At 48.6% G+C, this 26,964-nt stretch overlaps 1 protein-coding gene across 4 annotated transcripts in view; it reads right to left on the reverse strand.

Annotated features, from left to right (window-relative positions):
• Window positions 1–26,964, reverse strand: part of LOC144756332 (decapping and exoribonuclease protein-like) — a 123,329-nt gene that overhangs the window by 15,406 nt on the left and 80,959 nt on the right. For all 4 annotated transcript variants that reach the window (XM_078646050.1, XM_078646051.1, XM_078646049.1 and 1 more), the window contains exon 7: window positions 26,822–26,916. In XM_078646050.1, coding sequence (XP_078502176.1) covers window positions 26,822–26,916 — 95 coding nt within the window. The remainder of the gene's footprint in view (window positions 1–26,821; window positions 26,917–26,964) is intronic.

Raw genomic sequence — 26,964 nt, forward strand, 5'->3', positions numbered from 1 at the left:
AGACCTAGACTGGGAGATGGTTCTTATGCACCCTCGTGAGGTAGCGATTAAGTCCAGACTCCGTCTCATACAGCTGAAGGTGTTGCACAGAGCTTACTACGACAGGGTGCGACTGTACAAAATGGGGAAGGCCATGGATACTGCATGCCTTAGGTGCCATCAACCAGAGGGGAATTTCTACCACATACTTTGGGGCTGTGAAATCATACAGGAATACTGGGAGAACATATTTGGGGAATTGGATGAGGTCCTGGGAACTCCTCTACCACGCGACCCAAAACTAGCTCTGTTGGGATTGACGACTGAAGTCGACTTGGCCCGCCCCTTGATCATATTCTTGGTGCTGGCATTGGTGGTGGCCAAGAGAGACATTGCCAGGCGATGGGGAGCGGCCAAACCGCCAGACTTGGAGGAATGGAGGAGAGGGCTTGACCTCTATATGGCGGCTGAGAGAGTGACATATAAAGCCAGGGGTTGCCCAAAAAAGTTCCGGAGAGTATGGACTAAGTGGAGGCAATACCACGGACTAGAGTGAATTCACAGGGGCTCTGAAGGGGAATTCTGTCATACTTGAGGTTTGTTGCACACCTAAAGGTGGAGACGGAGAATGGTCCGGTTAAATGTCTTACTGAAGAACCCGGTTCTCGCCAGGTGGATGTAACTCTATCGACAAAGGGTAGACGGACTTCGGGGTGGGGGAGGTGGGCGGGCATGGTAGGAGCTGTTTTTAGGGGTTGTTTCTCTCGTTTTTTGCATTTGTAACCAGCCTTGGTTAAACTGTACTGTTATTCTTGATATGTGATTAAGCCTAATGAGCAAAAGAAAAGTTGCGGAACTGACGGATACTGGCTGAATGTTGAAGCCAGCCCATGTCCTTATGTATTTTCAGATGATACGCCCAGAGCAACAATAAAAATTTATTTGAAGAAAAAAAAAAAAAAAAGACTGCTGAGCATGACAATTGTCACAAACTGAGGGCAACATGAAAGATCTTGTGTTGGTTTCACCCAAGGTCCATCAGGCACTACATTTGTGGAACATACAACAGGGAAGAGCCCAGTTTAAATCCCTCTGCCTTGTTTTTAAAGCCCTCCACGGGTCAGGACCTGTGCGCATGCGCAAAAAATTCACTTGGTACATCCCGAGAAGAACACCGCGCTCCTCGTCGGCAAGATTGGTGAAGGTTCCTAGGTTTCGTAAGGTCAGATCGGAGGGCAGATCTTTTGGGGTGGCAGCTGCTAAATTATGGAACAGCCTCCCTGGGGATATAAGGCAACTCAGAGAGCTTCTTCCATTTAGAAAAATGGTAAAAACCTGGCTGTTTCCTAGATCGCAGTAGGCGGTCCCTGTTCCTCTGAATCTTGCGCCCCCTTGAGCCACGTTTCCCAGCAGGATGCCTGCTAGGTGATAGCGCGCTATATAAATTGAATAAATAAATGTCGCCTTCCTTATGTAGTGGTATTAGATCCTGTAATGTTCCCATATAAATGTGTTCTGATAGGATGCAGGGGTTTATTGAACATGCGCCTAGGATGAGGAGTAGCGTTCCGTCTCTTTTGGGAATTAGTAAGTATAGGGAGTATACTCCTTTCCCTTGATGTTTGAGTGGAACTGGTTCTATAGCCACTTTTTGTATTAGCGCTTTTACTTTTTCTTTTAGCAGTTCTAGGTGCTTGTTTTTTGAGTTCCAGACAATAGCCATGTCTTACAATTTCTAAGACCAATTAGTCTGTTGTTACTTTAGGCTACAGCTGATGGTATTGCTGTAGTGTTGCCCGACAGGCGATGTATGATCGGGGGGAATGATTGGTAAGTCACTGTTTGCTGGTTTTGGTTGTCTTTGTGGGCATGCCACACCTCTTTCTCTGTAACCACCTCGATATTAATCTGTTCTTGAGAGTTGGTGGCATTGTTGTTGCTGTTTCTGGTAGTTTGGGGTTTCCTAGGTGTTATTCTTGGAGATCCCCCCTTTGGAAGCGGAGAAAAGGCTGCATGTGACTGGTGGACTGCAAGGCTCCTAATTATTTAGTGGTTCCTTGTCCTTTATTTTCTTTAATTGAGTACTTCTGAACTAAATAAGTGCTCACCCTTAAAGGGTACATTGAGAATGTATCGCTGTACCTCAGGGTTGAACTCGGATATGCGGAGCCATGCATGCCTATGTAGCATAACAGATGAGTTTATTCCTCTGGCCGCGGTATCTGAGCTATCCAGTGCCTATCGTATTGTTGCATTTGAAATTTGCTTTCCCTCTGCAACTAGGACCTCCCCTCTTTTCCTGTCATGTTGCAACAGATCTTCCATTTCAACCCAGGCGGCCGGTTGTATCTTGACAGGTGTACCGAACTGGTGATGCCCCATGATTGGCATGGCCAGTTGCCACCTTTTCCCTGCAGCGCCAATTCTCTTACTCTCCTTGTCAGGAGATGGAGTGTCACCTGAGCTTTGTGATGCTGATCTTTAACGTGCTGTTGTTGTGCCCACAAGGGAGTCCGCACTAGGGTGTCATTTTTCGCAATCCTTGCGGTGAGTACTCTTGACTTTACAGGATATTTAAAAATCACTTTGGAGGCTTTTAGCATTGAGACAATCATTGGTCAGTATTGTACGCTGTGTATCTCTTTGTGAGTCTGAGTAATCATCTTCTTGCGTGTGCCCCGAGTTTTCCTCTCCTCCCTCACATTCTTGTGTTGCTGATGGTGACCTTGTAGGAGGGGAAATAGGTTAACTAATGGGCATGGGGCTTGTGGTCCTGTGCTCTGTTGCCAGTCGTTTAGGTTGTGGCTGTGTGTCATCCAATAATTGGCTCTGTATTGTGGTTGGCTCTGTGAATTTTGTTTTCATAATTCTTTGCAAGTCTTCAAAAACATTTCCCTCTTCTTCCATTTGAGGTTGTTGTGGTAATATCTATCATGTCTTTTCTGGCATCTTTAACAATGTTGCGGCGGAAGGTGTCTTTGCTTTTTTTGTCTGCAAGGTTTTCCTCGATGTTGAAGAATGTCTCTTGCCTTTTGTCAGAGTCGACTTTTGTTTGAAATGGGTCGATGTCTGTCCAATGCCGAGGTCTTATGTTTGTATTTAGTCGGCGTTGATGTGTGTTTTGAGTTCGATGTTGGTTGCGGTGCCTCGTGTCCATTTCCTCTCTCTCTCTTGGCCTCTTTGCCCGATTGGGATTGAAAAGGTTCTTGTTCCTTCTTGGCTCTGAGGTTTGCTATTTATGTTGACCAGAGCCCGAGGGCTTGGGCACACAATGGCGTGGATGGGGAGGCTAGTTTGAAATGTTCTCACTTTGGGGTGGTGTGTCAGTCTTCGTTCTCGATCGCTGATTTATCTCCATCTGTAGCCCGAATGGGCATCGACCCAGTAGACCTCCAACGCAGACCGTCTGAGCCTAATGGCGGAAAAAAACAATCTAACAAAGATGCAGTTGAACATGCTCAATACCTCGCGCAGGAGAGAATTTGACGCACAACGTCGACCATAAAGACTTTCCCTGAGAAAAATCACTAGTATATGCAGTAGACCTTTGTAATCTCTACCATTCCTATGTGACTCTTAGAGTATATCCATTTGTATCTCTTCCTGGAGTGACTTTACTACTTGTACATTTGCAATTTTTCTTTCTGGTTGTATCTCTTCCTTGTGTGACTTTACATCTTGTACATTTGGAATTTTTTCTGTTTGTATCTTTTATCTAACGCATGTAATCCTAAGTCCTTATGTTTTGCAACTGGTTCTTTTTTAAAGCGCTCTGACACCTTTGGGTAAAGTTCGCGCTATATAAAATCGCATTAAATAAAAAAAATTAAAAAAAATAAACTTGCTGAGTCTAGGCCCAACACTAGATGGCAGGAGTGGGCATAGCATGTGTATCTGCAGCCAACCTATGCTACGAATATGATTTTACTATAAGTATCTTAGCGCCAAAAATACAGTGAAATGCTGAAATATAGTTGAAAATTCAGCTGCCTTTAATTTTGAATATGTATGTTGTCATATAATGTTTGTTAATAGTGAGTTTTGACGACTGACCTATCCTGTGTAAGTGAGCAATGTTCTGTGGCCTCCTGTTCAATCTCACCATGTGCTCATCTGCTGTGTTCTAGTCTGTAAAATGGTGCTGGGCAGTGACCCTCTGCTGGAGGTTGCCACCCATGCCTATAAAAACTTTTAATCTGTGCCTCCAGTTACGGAAGCCTCGCTCTATGCCAAAAATATGAAAGATCATGCTAAAAAAGTTGAAAATGGTGTTACAAATAGACCGTTTCTGCTATTTTTCCTGCTGTTTGTATTAATGTTATAGTATGCTCATGTCAGTCTATGTCATAAAACCTCATGTTATTTTAGATAGAATTTTGGAGAGCATCTTGAAAGGGAAGGTTATATCCTGAATGAACAATGTGAAGGACCCATCAATCCGAAATGATGGATCAGCAAGTCTCCAAACAATGGCAAATACGCCCTTTCTTACCCTCACCAGCCACTTGTGTTTTCGCACAAGGTCAAATTAAAAGTTTTCTGCTGTTTCTGCCCTCTTTATTTGGCACCACTCTTGTCTCTGAAAAGATAAAACAAGAGAAGGCTTCTGGACTAGCCCCAAAATTCCTGGCATTGCTGATGAAATTGGTGTGCTGAGGATGCTAGTCCTAGGAGTGCTCAGTGGTGCAGTTTTCCATGAATTTTTCATGTGCAGAATCGGCTTGGTCTCCAAAACGTCTTGCACCATTTAATGAAAAAAGTCCATAATAGTGGCTTGGATGACCACTGAAATCCTGATGGAATTCATCCAGGCGTGATCACGAATAACAACGCTAGGACCAATATACGGTCAACAGAGTAATGTCCGGACTGGACAACAAAATCTGTTTGGTTGTATTCCGAGCACCATGAACAAAAGGTGCATGTAAGTGTTCTGGGATATTTGGAAATACCAAGTGTGCATTTCACAGAGGCCACAAGTGTGGGACAACAGGCAGATGACATTTTATGAGAGCACGAATAGAATTCTTAAAGAAAAGATATTTTTACCTGGGGCATTAATTCTCTTTAACTCACTGTTCAACGAGTGGAAGAGAAGGCATTGGGGTTGAATGCAGAGCAAGAGGCATGGATCACCATGCTCTCCACAGGGGGTGCATTGAGAAATAATTCAGGTCCTAAGTGCTGATGTGTAACATCTTACACCTGGACAACTCAACATCGGGGTGAAAAAAGTATTTAAACAGGCCCCAGAAGTGGATCTACAAGTGCATCAGTAAAGGTAAGGAATGACTCCATTACATGGCTTTGGATGCAAACCAGCATGGTAAAGGAGCCACTCTCCACAGTTGGGGTGGAATGAGAGTAGTCTTACTGCAATTCTTCTGAAGTATCCAGGCCACTGGCATTCTAGAGTCCAAATAGAGACCAGCATGTGGTTCAAATCAGAGCAAAAATGGACCTCCATCCTGACAAAGCTTTGAGCTCACAATGGTGGTGCAGGCAAAGGCATGTCATTCAGGCAAGGCAGACCTCTGGCAATAGTGTAGCATGATAAGGGAGGGGCCCAGTTCACTGAAGGATACGATTCTGTGACCAGCACCATTGAAAAAACAAACACACCTACATCCTAATTAGGAACATTCCTAGCAATCCTGATCTTAGGTGGCACTGTAGGAGGCACAAATGGTCTGTAAATGCACTGGACATCAAGGCCATTAGCAGAGGAGTTGAGACAGCCGTATGTACCAAAGGCAGATCAGGTGAGCTGGGGCCAAAGCAGAAGCCACCAGTGAAATTACCTGGGACTGCTGAGGACCTTAGGGTGAGCAAGAGGAGGGCATAGGGAAGGGCGCTTCTCGTTCAAAATGAAGACTAAGAAATGTAAAAAAGGAAAAAAACAAGACAACAGGCGTTTTCGGTCTTTGCCCTTAGGACCTGGACCCACATATCCGTATCCAACAGGATCGTCCCAACATTTCTCCAATTTAGTTAAGACGAACCATCTCTTTAAAGATGGATGAACTGTCCACAATTCAACCTCTTCTCCAATTACCGGGAGAATTTAAGCTTGCCTTTGAACATATAAAATGCACTGTTGCCTTTTGGGTAATTCGGCGCTATAGAAATACCAAATACACTACACATGCATTTAAGCTGCAAATTGGTAGCACAGTCTCTTACAAGCAGCAACCTCATACACATTCTAAGAAAGCCCAGGGAATTGCATGTGCATCTTTTTAAGGATCAGAAAGGGCCCAGCAGATGACGTTGAGGTTGGAGTTGAGGAAGGGGACCGCCAACTACAAGACCTGCCCTTGAATTGGAAAGATGTTAAGAGGAGGAAGATGTTGGAGGACATTTGTCTAATGCTCTTTTTCAAAGACAATCTTTCCATTTGTGAGACTTACTGAAGAAAGTGACCTGGGGGGTAGGAATGAACATTTCTTGTGGGTCACTGCCAGGTACAGCTTGCCTTCCACCTCTTGATAGTCTTCAAGAGCTTTAGGGGTGCATTTGTTACAGGATTTGGTATCGTGCCTGTAGGAAGGTAGATCCCTGACTATGGTTGCCCCCAACTTTTTGCCTGTTTTGCTGGTTTTCTGACTTAGTTGACCTGGGGCCCTGCTATTCAGGACCCCAGGCCTACTGCTCTCTCTGTAAAATGGATTCCATGTACCTTAGGTACATATCAGTCCCTGTACAGTGTACCTTAGGTACCCAGGGCATAGGTGTACCCAGGGCCTACCAGGGGCTGCAGCATGTATTATGCCACCCCTGGCTGGCCATCCAAATCAGACACAACTGGCTGCACGACAGCTGGGGCAAGGTGGTGTAATCACCCTTAGATTTAGATATAGTATACCTATATCTAACCCTAAAATGGACACATAAATTCCTATCAGTCACTCCTATGGCAGGCCTTAAACAATCCTGAAGGCAGAGTGCTTGGAATAATGTGAGATGGTGCTCTGGAATGAGCTGAGCCCGTTTGCAGCTTGCGGAACCAAGTCCTAATAGCTGTTCCATGATAACGCATACCATATACTCTTAAGTGCATTATAATCCTCGCGGTTATATGCCAACTCTGGTATCGCTTTATCAAAACATGTCGAGTAAGGTGTCATACGAATTGGAATACTAACCCCTCGCCAATTCTGACGACGGGGTTAGCATTCCACCCTTCTAGAGGGACACGACATGTAAGTAACCTGTAACCCCGGTTAAAGTCAGACATAGCCTCAGCTCCACAAAATGGATGCTGCCACCGAGACACAAGTCTGCCCTCCTGCTGCTGGGAGTCCTTCCAGCAACGGAGGCATGGACAAAGGGTTTCCTGTCAGGGGCGGTGCCAGCACCATCCCAGACAGGATTTTGTGTATCCCAGGTAGGCAGGGCTTTAGAGGAAGGTGACTGCAAGTGGCACCCCGGTGCTCACTGTGCATAGGCCGGCTCAAACCAGTTCTGGGGGCACACCAGCCCCTGAGCTGGGGAGAGACCGGACAAAGGAGAGGGGTGTAACCACCCTCCCCTAGTCCCACCCATAGGGCAGGACTTAGTCGCGTGCCAGCCCCCTTTTGCAGGATAAAGGTAGGAGCAGGCCCCCTTCCAAATTAGATCAATCTTTGAATCCTGAACCGACTTTCTACGAGAGGAACTCAAGACTCTTCCTAAGATTTCTCCCTTGTGACTAAGGAGTAGTCACCCTGCAGCAGCAGGCACCAACTAAGCATCGCGGTCTGCTGTAAGTCTCTCCTCCGGATCAAGACTGCCCAGCTCGACGAGAACCGGCTTCCCTGGCACCTCTGACCTCAACCTACATCTTCAGCCCAGCTGAGACCCGTGGGTGCGACGAGACCTCGAGGGACCGGCCATCATCAAGACTGCACGACGCTTGTCCAGCACGACCACCGAGTGACCCTCGACTGAGTGCTTTGGGGTAAGAGAAGCCCCGACCCTGAGCAGCTCCAGCCCCCCTGCATCCACGAGATCTGCGTGGGGCCCTTCTGCTCTTTGCTGCTCACCGCGTTGTCCCGGTCGCTTGCCCGTTGGCTAGTGGCCCTCTGACGACAAACTTCGCCGACAAACACCGCTGGTCTGGTTTCTCCAGACTGGCCTTTGCTCCCCTCCAACAGAGGAGCACCCCGGACCCTCCTGGTCCACTCCAGACGCCATTTTTAAGTCCACCGCATGGGCTTGCATTTGCCAAGACTTGTTTCCCCAATCCTGGGTCCAGCGACGTCGACAGCAGATATCTTCGTGGGACAGCTCGCACCTCCACCCTGGTCGCCGACAACGCCTCCTGGTCCGAGAGACTGCAGAGCCCAGCAGCACCCAATCACCTGGTCGAGGTGACTTCGTCCGGTGCCATCCTGGTGCCCACCTAAATCACTGGCTAGTGATTCAGAACTTGGTCCCCTCTGCTTACAGGTCTTCTTCTTCCCTGATCCAGGCTTGGATCTCCACGAACTTCTTCACTGGCCGCCTGCCAGCAACTTCTTTTCTTCAGGCTCCTGGTTCGTCAACGAGGGTTTCCGACGCAACTTGAACCCTATGCAGCCGCAGCCCCTGGGCTAGGTAAACCGAGTACTCCGGTGCTCCAGCATAGTCCAACACTCTAAGTGTTCGGATCCACTCTTGTTTTCGACCCACCTAGTCGGGTTCGCCCGAGAACAGTAACTTTGTGATTGCTAGTATCCATAGACTTGTTCCCGCATTACGCGTGAGAGTTCCCACTCTGCACACGGCGTCCCTAGGCCTCCTGCTTCAAATCCAAGGGTTCAGCATCTTAGGCCTAGCGTTTCTACAGTCTAGAAAAGTATTACTTACCTGCTAGTAACTTCGCATTCCACTTCTTGTGTATATGGTTTTTCGTGCCCCTCGGGCATTTGTGTAAATTGTGCGACTTAAAGTATTTTCGTAAGAGTTTTGTTGTGTGCTTAGCTCCCTGTCTCATAAAGAGCCAGGGTAGTCTTGTTAGAAATAAACATACATTTATTTTCATAACAACTTGTGTGGTGTCCTTTCACTTGGTGTTCAAGGGGTATATGTGATGGTAAAACAGCTGGCTTAACACGCCCTCTAGAGTCTTAGCCTTAGACTGCTCGTATCCATGCTACTAGGATAGCTGGTCTATAAGGGTCAATAAGGGTTGTCTGGACTGATACATAGTGATCACTAGAATAGTGAGCACTGCATATCAGGCCAACTTCTCACATTGGTGAGCAGCGGTTGGGATTTGAGCTTGCTGTTGTTTTACCACACGTATCCTAAGAATATCATTTGAAAGATCACATAAGTACTGAGGTACATATAACTTAGCTTAGAATACTCTGAGTTCTACTGAACCAGCTGTTGTAGCTCCTAGGGCCTAGCACACCCTAAACTACAACTCTAGCAAGGGATCAGTAGGTAAACATATAGTGTAGGTAAGTGCACCACTTACACCTCACTAGAAAAGCATGTCTACCCATGGAGAGTCTACTGAGACTCCCCTTGTGGTTATTGACCCTCCACAGGTCAAATCAAGATATGCAGCTCTCAGTTTCCAGGAGATGAGACAAGTGTGTACCTCCAGGAAACTGAAACAGGGGTCTAACCCCACCATTCCCTTTCTGATAGGTCTCTTAGAGACTAATGATGCTAGGAAAGCATCCCAGGGAGATGGGAATATGCCAGCCTTAGAGGGACACCTTGGTGATCCAGACCTCCTTGACACTGACAAAGTAGTTGAGGAGGAGGAAGAAGAGGAGCTCTCTGGGGATGAGGCAGACAGGCCTGAACTAGTCAGCAGACTCACTAGGGCCAACTTAGACCTACTTGGGCAAGGATCTGGGGGACCCCCAGTACTGACCCTAATTAGGCCTAACCTTGGAGTTAGGAGAAATAGATCTCCTTCTAGGGACTCCAATAGATCTCTGCACTCGAATGCCTCTTCTCAGAGGAGAAGGAACTCTCCCCAGAGGAGATTGACTTCCCCTCAGAGAATAGAGCATGAAGCCAGAATGAGACAGGCTACTCTGAGGATTGAAAGGGAAGAACTTGCCCTGGCCAAAGAAAAGCTTGCCTTTGCTAGAGAGCAGCAGATGAGTGGGATAGTTCCCACTGGTGGCAGCAATCTCCCAAGAGATAAAGAGAAGGGTTTAGATACTAAACACCTGACAAAGATAGTGCCCCCCTTTAAACAAGGGGATGACATCCAGAAATGGATGGCTGCTTTGGAGAGGGCCTGCACTGTGCAGTGCATTCCCCAGTCAGTGGGCAGCTATACTGTGGCTCTCCTTTGATGGCAAAGGTAGAGATAAGCTCCTCACTACTAGAGTTGAGGATGCTAACAATTACCAGGTCCTGAAAAATACACTGGTTGATGGGTTTGGCTTAACCACTGAGCAGTACAGGTTGCTGTTCAGAGACACCCAGAAAACTCAGTCTCAGGACTGGTCTGACTTTGTGGATGGTGCCACTAAGGCTTTGGAAGGCTGGCTACTGGGTAGTAAGGTTACTGATTTCAAAGGATTGTATAATCTAATTATGAGAGAGCAAGTCTTAAATAATTGTCAGAACCAGTTATTACACCAGCACCTGGTAGACTCTGATCTGACCTCTCCAGAAGAATTGGGTAAGAGGGCAGACAAGTGGGTCAGAACCAGGATTAGGCCCAAGAACCAAGGTGGTGACCAGAAAAAGGAATCAACCAAGCCTCAAGAGAAGGGTGGGAATAAATCTCCCGATCAAACCACATCAGGGCCCCAAAAATCCTCTGAGGGGGGTGGGTCCCAGAATCCTTCCAATAACCAGAAGAAACCTTATTGTTATCCCTGTAAACAGGTGGGTCATTTGAAAACTGACAGCAGTTGCCCAAAGAACAACAATAAGGAGAACATACCCCCAAGTAACATTCCCAAACCTCCTGTTACTACTAGTAGTAATCCCCCAGGTGGTGGGAGTGCCCCCAAGAATCTGGGTGCATTTACTTTGGGAGTTCCTGGGGACTCTGGCCTAACCAGGTCCCCAAACTTAGATACTCTTGTCTGTGAGACTGGCATGGGGTTTGCCAACTTCACCACTTGTCCCAACACTTTGGGCAAATACAGACAAGAGCCCCTCATCAATGGAATGAAAGTTGAGGCCTACAGAGACACAGGGGCTAGCATCACCATGGTGACTGAGAGTCTAGTCCCCTCAAGGCAACTTTTACCTGGTGCCACATACCAGGTGACAAACATTGATGGAGTGAAGAAAACTCATCCCATGGCAGTGGTAAATCTCAGCTGGGGAAGTGTCACTGGCCCCAAGAGAGTGGCAGTGTCATCCAACTTGCCTGTAGATTGCCTACTGGGGAATGATTTAGAGACCTCAGCCTGGGCTGAGGTAGAGCAAGAAACCCATTTAAAAATGGTGAACCTCCATGGTAAGGTTAGTGGGGCAGTGATAGCCACAGCCCCAGTCCAAGATGCCCCCCCTGAACAGGTCAGGAGGGCTGTGCCAGTCACAGCCCAATCTCAGACAGCTTCCTTCCCAGAAAAGGTTAGCAGGGCTGTGATGGTCACAGCCCATACCCAAACTGAGTCCCCTCCTGAAAAGGTTGGTGAAGTTGTGATGGCCACAGCTCAAACTCAGACAGATAATAGTGTTGTGAAGCCTGAAACTATGGATCACTCCACTCAGACAGAGAGCATTGAGGAGGAAGAGAAATCTCCCTCCCACCAGACTTTAGGAAAGGATCAGCCTCCTCAGGGAACTGATCTGACCCCTTGTGAAGAAACTGCCCCAGAGGTAGTCAGGCCTAGCCTGGCAGAACCCCTGATGTCAGTGGACCCTTCCAAGGTGGGACCCAGTCTGGAGCAGGTAACCTGCCCCTCTCTACCCTACCTCAGTCAGCCCAGGGCTGTAGAGGTCAGGGAGGCCAGTGGTGGACCCCAAAGGGCCCCCTGTCCAAAAGAATTTCCCAATCAGCAGATTAAGGGCACTGAAGCTAGCAGACCTAGCCAAGTAAAAATAAAACACACTCCTGAGGGATCCCCCTTAAAATTAGTTAGGGACCTCCCCCAGATGGACACTGTTGGGCACAGCCAAACTTGGGACCTGAGGGCCCCAGACCTGACCTGTCCCTCCAGTAAGCCAAACAGAGGGACCCAACCTCCAGCTGTAGGTAGCCAGAGGTTGACCCTGAGAGCCCAAAACAACTCAGTCTTGGAAAGAAAGGCCTCTATGGTGGATAATGATTGGAGGAAGCTGAGCCCACAATTAGTGGAGCCTCACTTCAGTACTCCATTTCAGCACCAGCCTTTTACTTTGCCAAAGCACACCACAGGTAGAGATTCCCTATGGTGGAGACCCTCAGACACCCTTAGGGTGAGGGATTGCTTAGTGGACCATGAGATAGGGGGTAACCATGCCAGTGCTGGTACTTCCTTATATGGCCACTCAGGCAATATAGGCTTACCTGGCAAGGATAGCCTTATCTCCTTTCGTTTTTGGGGGGGGGGGGGTTATGTAGGAAGGTAGATCCCTGACTATGGTTGCCCCCAACTTTTTGCCTGGTGTTTTGCTGGTTTTCTGACTTAGTTGACCTGGGGCCCTGCTATTCAGGACCCCAGGCCTACTGCTCTCTCTGTAAAATGGATTCCATGTACCTTAGGTACATATCTAATTGGATACTGAGTCACCTTAGCAGTCCCTGTACAGTGTACCTTAGGTACCCAGGGCATAGGTGTACCCAGGGCCTACCAGGGGCTGCAGCATGTATTATGCCACCCCTGGCTGGCCATCCAAATCTGACACAACTGGCTGCACGACAGCTGGGGCAAGGTGGTGTAATCACCCTTTGCTTTAGATATAGTATACCTATATCTAACCCTAAAATGGACACATATATTCCCATCAGTCACTCCTATGGCAGGCCTTAAACAATCCTGAAGGCAGAGTGCTTGGAATAATGTGAGATGGTGCTCTGGCATGAGCTGAGCCTGTTTGCAGCTTGCGGAACCAAGTCCTAATAGCTGTTCCATGATAACGCATACCATATACTCTTAAGTGCATTATAATCCTCGCGGTTATATGCCAAATCTGGTATCGCTTTATCAAAACATGTCGAGTAAGGTGTCATACGAATTGGAATACTAACCCCTCGCCAATTCTGGCGACGGGGTTAGCATTCCACCCTTCTAGAGGGACACGACATGTAAGTAACCTGTAACCCCGGTTAAAGTCAGACATAGCCTCAGCTCCACAAAATGGATGCTGCCACCGAGACACAAGTCTGCCCTCCTGCTGCTGGGAGTCCTTCCAGCAACGGAGGCATGGACAAAGGGTTTCCTGTCAGGGGCGGTGCCAGCACCATCCCAGACAGGATTTTGTGTATCCCAGGTAGGCAGGGCTTTAGAGGAAGGTGACTGCAAGTGGCACCCCGGTGCTCACTGTGCATAGGCCGGCTCAAACCAGTTCTGGGGGCACACCAGCCCCTGAGCTGGGGAGAGACCGGACAAAGGAGAGGTGTGTAACCACCCTCCCCTAGACCCACCCATAGGGCAGGACTTAGTCGCGTGCCAGCCCCCTTTTGCAGGATAAAGGTAGGAGCAGCCCCCCTTCCAAATTAGATCAATCTTTGAATCCTGAACCGACTTTCTACGAGAGGAACTCAAGACTCTTCCTAAGATTTCTCCCTTGTGACTAAGGAGTAGTCACCCTGCAGCAGCAAGCACCAACTAAGCATCGCGGTCTGCTGTAAGTCTCTCCTCCCGATCAAGACTGCCCAACTCGACGAGAACCGGCTTCCCTGGCACCTCTGACCTCAACCTACATCTTCAGCCCAGCTGAGACCCGTGGGTGCCACGAGACCTCGAGGGACCGGCCATCATCAAGACTGCACGACGCTTGTCCAGCACGACCACCGAGTGACCCTCGACTGAGTGCTTTGGGGTAAGAGAAGCCCCGACCCTGAGCAGCTCCAGCACCGAAGTTCAGCCCCCCTGCATCCACGAGATCTGCGTGGGGCCCTTCTGCTCTTTGCTGCTCACCGCGTTGTCCCGGTCGCTTGCCCGTTGGCTAGTGGCCCTCTGACGACGAACTTCGACGACAAACACCGCTGGTCTGGTTGCTCCAGACTGGCCTTTGCTCCCCTCCAACAGAGGAGCACCCCGGACCCTCCTGGCCCACACCAGACGCCATTTTTAAGTCCACCGCGTGGGCTTGCATTTGCCAAGACTTGTTGCCCCAATCCTGGGTCCAGCGACGTCGACAGCAGATATCTTCGTGGGACAGCTCGCACCTCCACCCTGGTCGCCGACAACGCCTCCTGGTCCGAGAGACTGCAGAGCCCAGCAGCGCCCACTCACCTGGTCGAGGTGACTTCGTCCGATGCCATCCTGGTGCCCACCTAAATCACTGGCTAGTGATTCAGAACTTGGTCCCCTCTGCTTACAGGTCTTCTTCTTCCCTGATCCAGGCTTGGATCTCCACGAACTTCTTCACTGGCCGCCTGCCAGCAACTTCTTTTCTTCAGGCTCCTGGTTCGTCAACGAGGGTTTCTGACGCAACTTGAACCCTATGCAGCCGCAGCCCCATGGCTAGGTAAACCGAGTACTCCGGTGCTCCAGCATAGTCCAACACTCTAAGTGTTCGGATCCACTCTTGTTTTCGACCCACCTAGTCGGGTTCGCCCGAGAACAGTAACTTTGTGATTGCTAGTATCCATAGACTTGTTCCCGCATTACGCGTGAGAGTTCCCACTCTGCACACGGCGTCCCTAGGCCTCCTGCTTCAAATCCAAGGGTTCAGCATCTTAGGCCTAGCGTTTCTACAGTCTTGAAAAGTATTACTTACCTGCTAGTAACTTCGCATTCCACTTCTTGTGTATATGGTTTTTCGTGTCCCTCGGGCATTTGTGTAAATTGTGCGACTTAAAGTATTTTCGTAAGAGTTTTGTTGTGTGCTTAGCTCCCTGTCTCATAAAGAGCCAGGGTAGTCTTGTTAGAAATAAACATACATTTATTTTCATAACAACTTGTGTGGTGTCCTTTCACTTGGTGTTCAAGTGGTATATGTGATGGTAAAACAGCTGGCTTAACACACCCTCTAGAGTCTTAGCCTTAGACTGCTCGTATCCATGCTACTAGGATAGCTGGTCTATAAGGTTGACTTACAACCAATCATCAATAAGGGTTGTCTGGACTGATACATAGTGATCACTAGAATAGTGAGCACTGCATATTAGGCCAACTTCTCACAGTGCCTAGCACCCAGGCATCACAGAGCGACATAGTGCGAGCTCAGGACCAACCTCCACATCCGACAAGCACAGGATTGTTTAAAAGCGGTGAGGTTTAATGGAGGCATTCCTGCTCTTTGTGAAACATGTTTTGAAAAGCATTCACAATCAAAAGGGGAATACTTAGGAATGGAACTCCAGATTCAGGTCATATGCATAAGAATGGTGCAGTTCTATAGCACCTTGTAATCCTGCCTAGGAGCAGATCGGGCCGCAGTTGAAGCTAATGGTGCCACCCACAGGAGTTTCAGGATCCAGTAACACCTAGGAAGATTCACAGGATGAGGAATAACAGCCTGAGTAATCTGCAAGGAGAAGTAACCATCACATGTTACGACTCAAACTCCAAAGTCCTTGAAATTTACCAGCTACAGACATTGTTGCGATGCTAAATTTGCACACTTTATTTATTTATTTTTTATTTATAAAGTTTTGTATAGCACGAACATGACCCAAGCGGGTATCAGAGCGCTTCATAATTTTGGGTAAGTAGGATACAATTTTGGGAAGAGAACATTTGTTACATATATATGCAGGGTGCATGCATTACCCATGTGGGTATCAGAGCGCTTTACTTTGGGGTCAGACAGATACAGTAATGGGAGAAGGACATTCAACACAAAAATGTACATAGCATGCTAACAATGTTATTCCCAGGTATATAAACATGTAAAAAGTCAATCAAGACAACCGAATAGAGGGCATGAATGAAGCATAGGAGCCGAGGCCTTTAGGTCAGAAACTTGGGCATTAGGATTTTTTTCACTTCCTTTTTGAAAGAAGCAGAGGAGGAGATTTGACGGACTTCCGGAGGAAGAAAGTTCCAAGCCTTCGGGGCAATGCCTGAGAAGGCTCCGTTACTCGTTCTCATTTTGTGGAAAATCTGTGGTTTCAAGAGCTTTGAAATCCACTTTGTGACGCTCTGCAACCCCCTGATAATTCTAGTTTTTGAGCCAGATAAATGGGGGTCTTCCAATGAAGGGCTTTTTGAGTTATGCAGGCAATTTTTAACTGTATTCTAGTATCGTATGGCAACCAGTTTAGGGATTTAGGGCTGGGGATATGTGATCATTTTTTTTGTCCCAGTAATCAATCTGGCTGCGGCATTAGGAGTAGTTTCTGTCCTGTAACTCCAGTTCTGTAGTAGGGGTATCTCGGTTATAGTCATAATCTAGTGAATAGTCCCGCCCATGTGCGTGGACCCCGGAGAAATCAAAAATAATCTCTTACGGTGTTGAAAAATGCAGAACTGCACAGACAAGAGAGAATTAAAGACAGATAATGCAGCCTATATCCACAGGCTACACTGTCCAGTACTTGAAATTCCACCAAAAATCCGCAAACAGCAAAGCCTGTCCAGATTTCCCTTGCTTTAACAGCAAAAACCCTCTGGAATGATAGAGAGGAAGACATAGACAGACAAGCCCCATAGGCTGCCATTATGTGGCTCAGAACAGGATATTGTGCCTTTAAGAGAACTTTCCAGAACTTCACAGTATCCCAGAATGCACTGCAGGTCCCTTTTACTTTCAGTTCTTTTTGAAGGCGTAAAACGCCAGACCTGTAGCATTCCTTACATGAATATCTCTCCCCACCAGGGAGGAGGGCGGGCGCTTATGACTATAACAGAGATACCCCTACTACAGAACTGGAGTTACAGGACAGAAACTACTCCTTCTGTAGTAGGGGATCTCAGTGTATAGTCATAATCTAGTGAATAGAATGGCAAGCCCATCCCCACACCAAAGCGGCGGTGGAGAAAAGAGAAATAACACAAGTACTGTGCGAACAGATTTCGCAGCGAAGCCTGCCCAACCTGAGCGTCTGCCCTGGCATCAGTGTCCAGGCAGTAATGCTTAGCAAAGGTATGGACCGACTTCCAAGTGGCCTCCTTGCAGATTTCTGCAATTGGAACATTACGGAGCAAAGCAGTCGTGGCAGCATTGCCCCTGGTGGAATGAGCCTTAGGTTTACCCTCTAAGGTCTTACCAGCTTTTTGGTAACACAACTGTATACAGGACACAATCCACCTAGAAATGGACTGTTTAGAGGTAGCAAGACCTGTCCTGGCTGATCCATAATTGATAAACAATTGGTCTGACCTACGAATATCCTTGGTTTTATCCAGATAAAATTTCAACACCCTCCTGACATCCAGGGAATGCAGGGACCTTTCCGCTGGAGAGGAAGGATTCTGAGAAAACGTGGGTAAAGTTATGGTCTGGTTAACATGAAAGTCAGATATAACTTTAGGAAGAAATTTAGGGTGAGTACGCATAACAACCTTAGCAGCATGAAATACAGTATAAGGTTCTTGGCAACACAACGCCTGAATTTCACTCACCCTGCGGGCCGATGTAATGGCCACGAGGAACGCCGCCTTCCAGGTCAGGTGCTGCAACGAAGCCTCATGAATAGGTTCAAAAGGCTCCTTCATCAATCTGGACAGCACCACATTCAATTCCCATGAAGGCGAAGGAAGCCGGACAGGAGGGAACACTTTCTTCAAGCCTTCCAAAAAATCTTTGATCACAGGGATCTGAAAGAAGGAAGTCTGTGAAGGGCATTTCCTGTAGGCAGTCAATGCAGCCAGATAATTAAGGCCAGACTGCGCCAGATGAAGAAGATGTAGAAGGATGACATTTTCATTACATGTCGTCGGGTCATAGTTCTTGGACTTGCACCAGATGCAAAACCTCTTCTACTTGTAAGCATAAGAAGTCCTAGTGGAAGGTCGCTTAGCCTCCTTCAGTATGTCCATGCAATCTTCTGGGAGATTCAAATGGCCATATTGCACTATCTCAGGAGCCATGCCGCCAAACTCAAACAGGCGAACAGATCTACGTCTGGAGTCCCCCACCTTGCGAAGACTTCTACTAGTACTTCGTCGTTTATGACCCATTCGTGATTTTCCTGAATCAGTCTGCTCAGTGTGTCTGCCTGAACATTCTGCACACCTTGTAGATGGGTAGCCGTTATTGTCAGTCCTCTGGCCAGAAGCCAGTGCCAGATCGCCTGCGCCTCCTGCGACAGGGTGCGCGATCTGAGCCCCCCTGCTTGTTGAGGTAATACATCATGGTCGTATTGTCCGTTTGCACAAGCAGAGAGTTGGTCTGGAAGGACGGAAGAAAGGCCTTCAGCGCCAAGTGAACAGCTCTGAGTTCCAGGAAATTGATGTGGTACGTGGACTCCGTCGGGGACCACGTCCCTTGAATCTGTAAGTCTCCGGAGTGCGCCCCCCCAGCCGTGGAGAGACGCATCCGTCACGATAGTCTGCGTGGGAATGTCCTTGTGGAAGGGAACCCCTCTCAGGAGATTCTCAGCCGAACACCACCACTTCAGAGACTGAAGAGCATGCAGAGACAGTCGTATCCTGTCGTCCCAAGACCCTTTCCTCTGATCCCACTGATCCTCCAAGCACTCCTGCAATGGTCTCATGTGCAGCCGTGCGTGTGGCGTGAGGAAGATACAAGAGGCCATTGATCCCAGTAGAGAAGACACCGTCCTCACTGTTGTAGATGGAGTGGTCATAAGAGCCTGAGCCTTCCGAAGGAGTGATAATCGTCGCTCCTTCGAAGGAGACACGCTTGCTGACAGCGTATTGATGGAGGCTCCCAAGTACTGGATGCACTGGACCGGAGTCGGGACACACTTGCACTAATTTTTATTTTTTTTTTAAGTCTTTTTATTGAAGAAAACAAGAGGAGGCATTACAGAAATAGGGTGTCATACTTTAAGATACAGTACAATAGGCGATGGGCGACTACGGCAATGCAGATAAACAAATATACATGAATCTATGACGTAAACGTATGTAAGCATATAAAGAAGGACAGACAATGTGCTAACCAACCCAGGTTGACTTCCGTCTGCGAGACCCATCCACCCAAAATACAGAATAATTAAGGTCGGAGTAGACACCCACATGAATGAGAAAATCAGTTTAGGATAGACAACCCACCTCTCGTAAAAAAGGAAAGAAGGAAAGAAAAAGGCCATAGAACAAAATAAGATAAAATAACAAACCCCACGAAACCCCCCACCCTGCACCCCTGCAATGGCTACGGCCTAACCCCACTAGCTGCGTGCCTGTCGCCCAAGAACTAACCCTACAAGAAGGAGAAGAGTGGAGGAGGAGAAATCGAACATGCCCCCGGTCTCTTACCCCCCCGCCAGAAGCGACCCCCCGAAACATAATCAAGACAGTATGAAGCTAAAGTTATAAGCCAACCGGGGGGGGGCAGCAAAAACCACCGACTCCCACATCATTATAAAGTGCAATTCCCTTATTGAATCAAGGTATTTTATCAAACCCAGTCAGTCAAGTTCAACCCTGGCCACTACGGGTTTTCGTGCGAGCCCTTCCCACCCGTACCACCATCACAATGGAAGAATCAGGGCGCTCTGAAAAGTCCAGGTCAGTGCAGTAGGATCGAAACCAGGATAATAGTTCTCGATGTCCACAAATCAAACGAGGATAGCTGTCCACCGAAAATGAGTCCCAAGAACATGGTTGAACCAGGAAGGAGGAAAAGGATAATAAAACACTCCAATAGTCACTGAGAAACTTATTACGGCATATAAAACTGTCCATGTCTATCGTAGGCGGCATCGGGATTGAGCCGGATGAGCTGACTATAGTCAGAGGCTCGCAGGCTGTTATCTGGGAACCGACAAAACACATCAAATCCGGTTTCCGAACGGGGTCCTCAGTCTCAAACGCACCCTGCACCGCAGGCACCACGGCTTGCTGAAAACATACCGAAGGGTCGTAGTCCGGTCTCAGGCAGATATCGTCCACTGTTACAATCATCCTCTGGATGGCGGCGGTGAACTGCGAGTGGCGGCCATTACAGCCTGAAGTGATGGCGTACCGTCCGCCCGCTCCATCCCCTCTCACGAAGCGATAGAGCAGGACTCGAACCCCGGAGTCACCTACTCCGGGGTAACAGGCACACGTAAAGCCAATTACAACGATGGGCGCTCTCAGTCTCTCAATATCGACACCTTCGCCGCAAGCGAGGGCCCAAGCCGGGCGGCTAGCAGAGTCTCCGGGAGACGGACCCCCGACCACAGCAACCGGTGAGTCACGCTACTGTATCTTCGGAATCAACCGATCACAGTGTCACCATCCAAAACGATCAGAATATGCCCCACTTCGGGAGACCGGACGAAGCCCAAGTCTCGCGGCCGATGTTGTTCAACTACAACCCGGATGGGTCAGAAATCGAGGCCCCGGCTTCCATGCTGGGTTAGGCCGGGAATGAAAACACGGCGTATCTTCATAATTCGAGAAGGTGGAAATCTCGGGATTGCCCCTTCAGATTCAGGAACACCTCAGAACACGGGGGTTCGGTACGAATTCAGGATCCATATCAGGATATACGAGCTGCTGGCGGAGGTCGGCGGAGCCGGGAGCTTACGCGGCCATCTTGGTTGCTAGCGTAGCTCCTCCCTCAGACTTGGACATGTTGATGTGCAACCCCAGCTTGTTCAAGAGAACGCACGTCTTCTGGAAGTGCGCTTGAGCTTCCGAGAAGGAGGAGGCCTTGATCAACCAATCGTCCAGGTACGGGTAGACAAACATCTTGTTCTTCCTAAGGTGTGCGGCTACCACTGCCATGCACTTCGAGAATGTTCTGGGCGCAGACTTCAGTCCGAATGGCAGTACTGTGTACTGATAATGATTGGCGCCGACTTGGAATCGCAGGAACTTCCTGTGTTTGTGTGCAATGGGCACATGGAAGTATGCATCCTGTAGATCTATGGCACACAGCCAGTCTCCCCATTGCAGCTGAGGATAAATCTGATGCAACAACAGCATGCAAAACTTCTCTCTGCGAATCCACTTGTTTGCTTGTCGCAAATCCAGAATGGGCCTGAACTCGTTCTTGTCCTTTTTGCGGACCAGGAAGAACCGGGAGTACAGACCTCTTCCTCTTTGAGACAGAGGTATGTCTTCTATCGCCCTTTTCCTTAACAGGATATCGGCCTCCGCCTGGAGCTCGCGCAGCTGAAACTGCGAGCTGACCGGAGGAATTGATGGAGGCGGGCTGGTGAACCGAAGACTGTATCCATTGCAAACAATATTCAGCACCCACTTGTCCTGAGTAATTTTTGTCCACTCTGCCAGAAAAAAATTGAACGCTTCCCCCCACCGGAGCGGGTAACGGATGTAGGGGAAGTAACAGCTCAGGGTCGAGACCCGGCCACGCCCTTGTTCGCTGTAGAGGACTGCTGACCTCCTCTACCCTTTTGGCGCTTCTGGAAGGGCCTCCGGAACTGCTGCTGTTGTTGCTGCTGCTGTCCCGAAGCCTGTCCTCGCCCTGTGCCCCATACCCTCTCTGGGACGGGCGGTAGGCTTTCTTTTCTTTGGGTTTCTCCAAGCCCACAGCCGTCAGAGTCTCGGCCTCCGCCTTCATGCGGGCCATCTCATCATCTGCATGTTTCCCGAACAGGGTCTCCCCCGAGAAGGGCAGATTAGCCACTCGCTGCTGGGCCTCCGGCTTGAGTGATGTGAGCCTGAGCCAGGCATGGCGTCGCTGGTTGATCCCATGACAATACCCATGGGCCGCCAAAAGAGAGCCATCAGCGGCCGCGCTGATGACCCGGTTCGAAACCAGCATCCCTTCCTTCTGGATCTCCAGGAAATCCTACGTCCTATCTCGTGGCAGGAGTTCCGCGAACTGCTGGAGGGATTCCCACAGGGCACGATCATAACGCCCTAGCAGAGCAGTATCGCTTGCGGCCTTCATGGACGTAGAGGCCGTCCCACAGGCCTTCCTGCCATTTGAGTCGATCCATCGGCTTTCCTTATCCAGAGGCACGGTAGAAGACGGAGAGGTAGAGTGTTGTTTTCTGGCCACCGTCACTATAATGGAGTCCGGAACAGGGTCAATCCTCAGAAAAGCCGGGTCGGAATCCGGAGCCCTGTACTTCTTAAGAAGACGGGATGGAACGGCTTATGTCGTTGCAGGTGTAAGAAACAGCTCCTCCGCTAGCTCTACCAATCCTGGCACGAGCGGTAGTAGAGGGCGAGACAAATGCTTCTTGTGAAGTGTCTCAAAAATCACGGACGTCGTAGCAGTCACCGTGATTCCCAATTTCGCTGCACCCCTCAAGAGAACATCCTGGAACGTGCTGATGTCGTCCACGGGAGACACCCTCGCCCCGGGGAGTCTGACAAGGTCGGGAAGAAGGACCTGGTTCTGGAAGAGTCCATGCGGGACCGTGATCCGCGCCTCCTGTGGCGCCGTCTTGACCTCATAGAGGATCTGTGACGACTGCGCGACCTCCCTCTCCGTCTGGAGCAGGATCGCGACTTCCTTGGCTTCGGTCGCCCTGTCGGTTCCACCGGGACGGGAGACTTTGGCTTGGATGGAGCCCTCGGCCGAGGGGTCCCCTTAGGAGGAGTCGGAAATCGTGGCAACGAACCGTTCCTCGGAGGAATCGGAGGAGGCTTGTCAGCCAGCAACTGGGGTTGCGGTTGAGGCTGTGGAGGAGGCGGAAGTAGAGGCGGGGTGGGAGCCCGCGGAGGAAGTCCTCTCGGTAACGGAGGAGGAGAAGGAGGAGTAACTGTCTTCGGCCTAGCAGGGGTATATACAACAGAGTACACCGAGCCCGGTGAACCGCCCTCCTTACTAGGCTGGGACTTTGGAGAGTCTTCCATAGGCACTTGACGCCTTCCAGACTGACTCCTGGCACCAGAACTCCTTCCGCGCCTTCCCGGCGTCGAAGAACGGCGACCAGACGGAGAGCGTTGGCCCCTCGACGGCGAGCTTCGCCTCTTCGACGGCGAGCGCCTATCCCTCGACGGCGAATGCCTTCGCCTCAACGGCGACCTTCTTCGTCTCGACGGCTACCTCCTATGCCTCGACGTCTACCGTCTACGCCTCGACGGCGATCTTCTCCTCGACGTCAAGGATCCCCTCGATGATGAACTTCTCCTCTTCGCCGACGGCGAAGTCGCCTTGACGGCGAGCGCCGACGCCGGGCCTCTCGACGTCGAATACTCAACGACGACGCCGACGACGAAATAGTCACTGGAGACTTCGATGGCGGCCTGTTCAGATCCCTCGACGCCGAACGTCGCCTCGACCCAGAGCCCTGGGGAGACGGGCATCAGACTGCAGTCATCCCTCTCGACGTCGTGGTCGGGGCAATCGACGCCGACGGAGAATGGGGACGTTTGCTGGTCTTCCTGCCCCTGAGGAGCCCCCAGAGGCCTCAGCATGGGCAGATGAAGCCCCCCCAGACCCACCTTGTGCCTTCCGTCTTCTGTCTTCAAGGCCCTGAAGCCTGATCTTCATCCTATCCCTCAGGGTCCTGCTAGAGAAACCCTGGCAAATGTCACACTCCTCTGGGACATGGGATGAAGGAAGGCAGATGATACACACCTCGTGTGGGTCAGACTTGGCCTTCCTTCCTGGAGCACTCAGGGCATTTGTCGAATAATGCAGGCATATTTGACAATTAAGAGTGCACCCAAAGACAAACAGGAAGAAACAGCAAAGTACTTCAAGAAAAGCACTCAAATAACTTTGAAAAAGTGAATAAATCACCAATATACCCTTGAAAAGGGAGAGCTCAATGACCCAGGGTCCTACTTGCAGGAGCCGGAAAAAAGAACTGAAAGTAAAAGGGACCTGCAGTGCATTCTGGGATACTGTGAAGTTCTGGAAAGTTCTCTTCAAGGCACAGTATCCTGTTCTGAGCCACATAATGGCAGCCTATTGGGCTTGTCTGTCTATGTCTTCCTCTCTATCATGCCAGAGGGTTTTTGCTGTTAAAGCAAGGGAAATCTGGACAGGCTTTGCTGTTTGTGGATTTTTGGTGGAATTTCTAGTTGAAGTACTGGACAGTGTAGCCTGTGAATATAGGCTGCATTATCTGTCTTTAATTCTCTCTTAAGTGTCTGTGCAGTTCTGCATTTTTCAACACCTTAAGAGATTATTTTTGATTGCTCCGGGGTCCAAGCACATGGGTGGGACTATTCACTAGATTATGACTATACACAGAGATCCCCTACTACAGAAATGGAAGCCCTTGGTGGGGCCAAGTTCTGTTTGGGGAGACCACAGAGCATGGAACTACCGTAGTCTAGTCTTGGCAAATCTAGAGCTTGTCCCCCCAATTTGAAGTCTTCCTGTGGAACGAATGGTTTGAGATTCCTTAGTATACTCAACTGATGTTCAGCTCCCTTGGTTGCACTGCTGAAATGGTTCTTCATGTGCATGTCTTGTGCGATTCCGAGGGATTTAGCTGACCCAAATAATGTGGGGGGAGCAGACGAAGGCTGTAAGATGTTTTATTCAGAGGTCAATCTTGGGAGTATGATTAGGGGAATGATGAGAAGGAATTCTGTTTTGGAGGTGTTGAGCAGGAGGTAGTTGTCAGTAAGCCAGTTGGAGTGTTCATCAGGATAGAGTTGAGTGAGATGAAGTCTTCAGGGGGGGTGATTTTCAGATAAAGTGGAGTGCCATCCGCTTACATATGAAAAAGAATGTCCACGGAGTTCAAAGCATGTGCTAATGGTTCCAAAAATATATTGAAGAGTATGGTGACATGGCGTACCCTTGCGGAACCCCCATAGTTACTGTATACGGTTGAGATAGGGATTGATTCATCTTGATTCTTTGGGATCTGTTTTGGAGGAAAGAGAACCATTTCAATACCGACCTTGATAGGCCCATCCTGTGTTCTAGAGTGGATAATAGTTTGATGTGGGTAACCGTGTCGAAGGAAGAAGATATGTCAAGGAGGATCAGGAGGCAAGAGTCATTTTGGTCTAGAAATTTTTAAAATGTCATTCAAGTAGTGAGTGAGAGTAGATTCGGTGCTGTGCCCTCTCCAAAAACTAGATTGAATTCGATCCAACAGTTGGAATTTCTGAATGTGTGAGCAGAGTAGTGATTGAGCGTACTTTTCAAGATGTTTTGCCAGTGTGGGGATGTTGGAAATGGGATGGAAGTTATTCAGATCTGAGCTGTCTGCGTTATGTTTTTTAAGGATGGGGGATACCTGTGCTGCTTTTAGACAGTCGGGGATCTGCCTTGCACTGGTGAAGCATTAACGATCTTACATCATAAGGGGAGGATGGTATTTCTTTGAAGATCAGAAGTGGTAGAGTGTCGCTGAAGAGGTTAGATGGATTGCATGCAGTGGTGCATTATTCTAACATTTATAACTATCAATTAAGAGCCTACAGTGTCGAACATGCGTACCTTGCTGTGGACAATTCTCTTCCCAACCACTTCCTTAACCCTGCATCAATGGAGTTTACTGATGATTCTTTTTTAAGCTCAAGGGAGGCGCGCCCCTAATTACTCCAAGGTTAGATCCTTGCTCTATAAATAGCACATATAAAATAAAAAAAACATAATAACTAAAGTGTAAGAATCTCAGATTGCTAAATTAAGCTATGAAGGATTGCTATGTGGAACATACTACTCCTCCAACTCAACATTTTAATAACAAATCTAATGTTTCGCAATGTGAGTGCCCTTTGTGAATGATGACTCAACTGTTCCTGCCTTTCTTTCAGATTTGGCCGCCTTATGGATGCTGGCCAACTTTTCCCTTTCCCCATCCTCTCCTCTGCCACTTCCATTGCCGATAATTCTTTTTCCAACATCCCCACTCTGTCTCCTCCAGCCCTCTATGTGTGGTTAGTGTTGATCTGTCACTATTGATTTGAAGTAGTCTATAGTCTGTATTTCTCGTTTTTATGTGTTGTCATACAATGCTGTTTGTGTGAACGTATTATTGTGGGTCTTTTAGAGTATAATGATGGGTATGTTGGTGGGAAAACTCTGGTTCTAAGTAGGCGGAATGAATGGGAATTGCATGCGCAATTTGCGACTATACTCGCAAATTACGCACGCAATTTTAAGGATGCAAGGGTTCCAAAAGGACACCCTGTTGCACCCTTGAAATGTGCATTAGTGCACATGTGGTGCACATACATGCCCTAAGGGCATGCATGTGAGCCACATGGCACTTTGAAAAATGCAAAAAAGTGAATTTTTCTAGGAATTGAGATTCCTTAAAGCAATATCGCAATTTGCAATGGCTACTAGAATAGCATTTAGGGAATTGCAAATTGCGATTTTCTAAATGCATGCGCCAAATAGGAAATCGCAAATTTTGCGATTTCTTATTTTGCGAATGGGATTATTCTTACCTGCTTTGCACACAGAGTTTTTGCGATCACAAAGGCTGATATTCTGGTTGCAGTCAGGGCAGGCCCGTCACCACATACAAGACAGGATCCTAGACACTACTGACGCTGCTCACATTCAGAAAATGGGGTCAGTAAACAGGACACAATCTAGACATCGAACCAGATTATGGGGCTGGAGAACAGACCCACTCAGGCTATATTGAGTGAAAACATGCTAGTAGGAAAGGCACATTTTTATTCACTGAAACAAAAAGAAGTGTAGGAGACAGCACAAAATGTGGGTCACTGGGAGCTTGCATTAAAAGTCAAGCTGAACCAGTTCTCTAATGTTGCTGGACGGGCTGTACATTTTCCATAGACACAGGTGGGTGACAAGTGCAAACGTTACTTACGCGTAGTTGTCTTCGGTCACCACCTCCTCGACGAAGGACAGGAACGCTTCGAGGAAGTTAAAGCACACTGCCGGCTTCCAGAAGTCACGAGTTTCCTATGGGGGCAACAAGGCGACGATCAGTGCTTGGACATTTCTGTGGTG

Source organism: Lissotriton helveticus, chromosome 5_1 (genome assembly GCF_964261635.1).
Source record: "Lissotriton helveticus chromosome 5_1, aLisHel1.1, whole genome shotgun sequence".
NCBI classification, from domain to species: domain Eukaryota; kingdom Metazoa; phylum Chordata; class Amphibia; order Caudata; family Salamandridae; genus Lissotriton; species Lissotriton helveticus.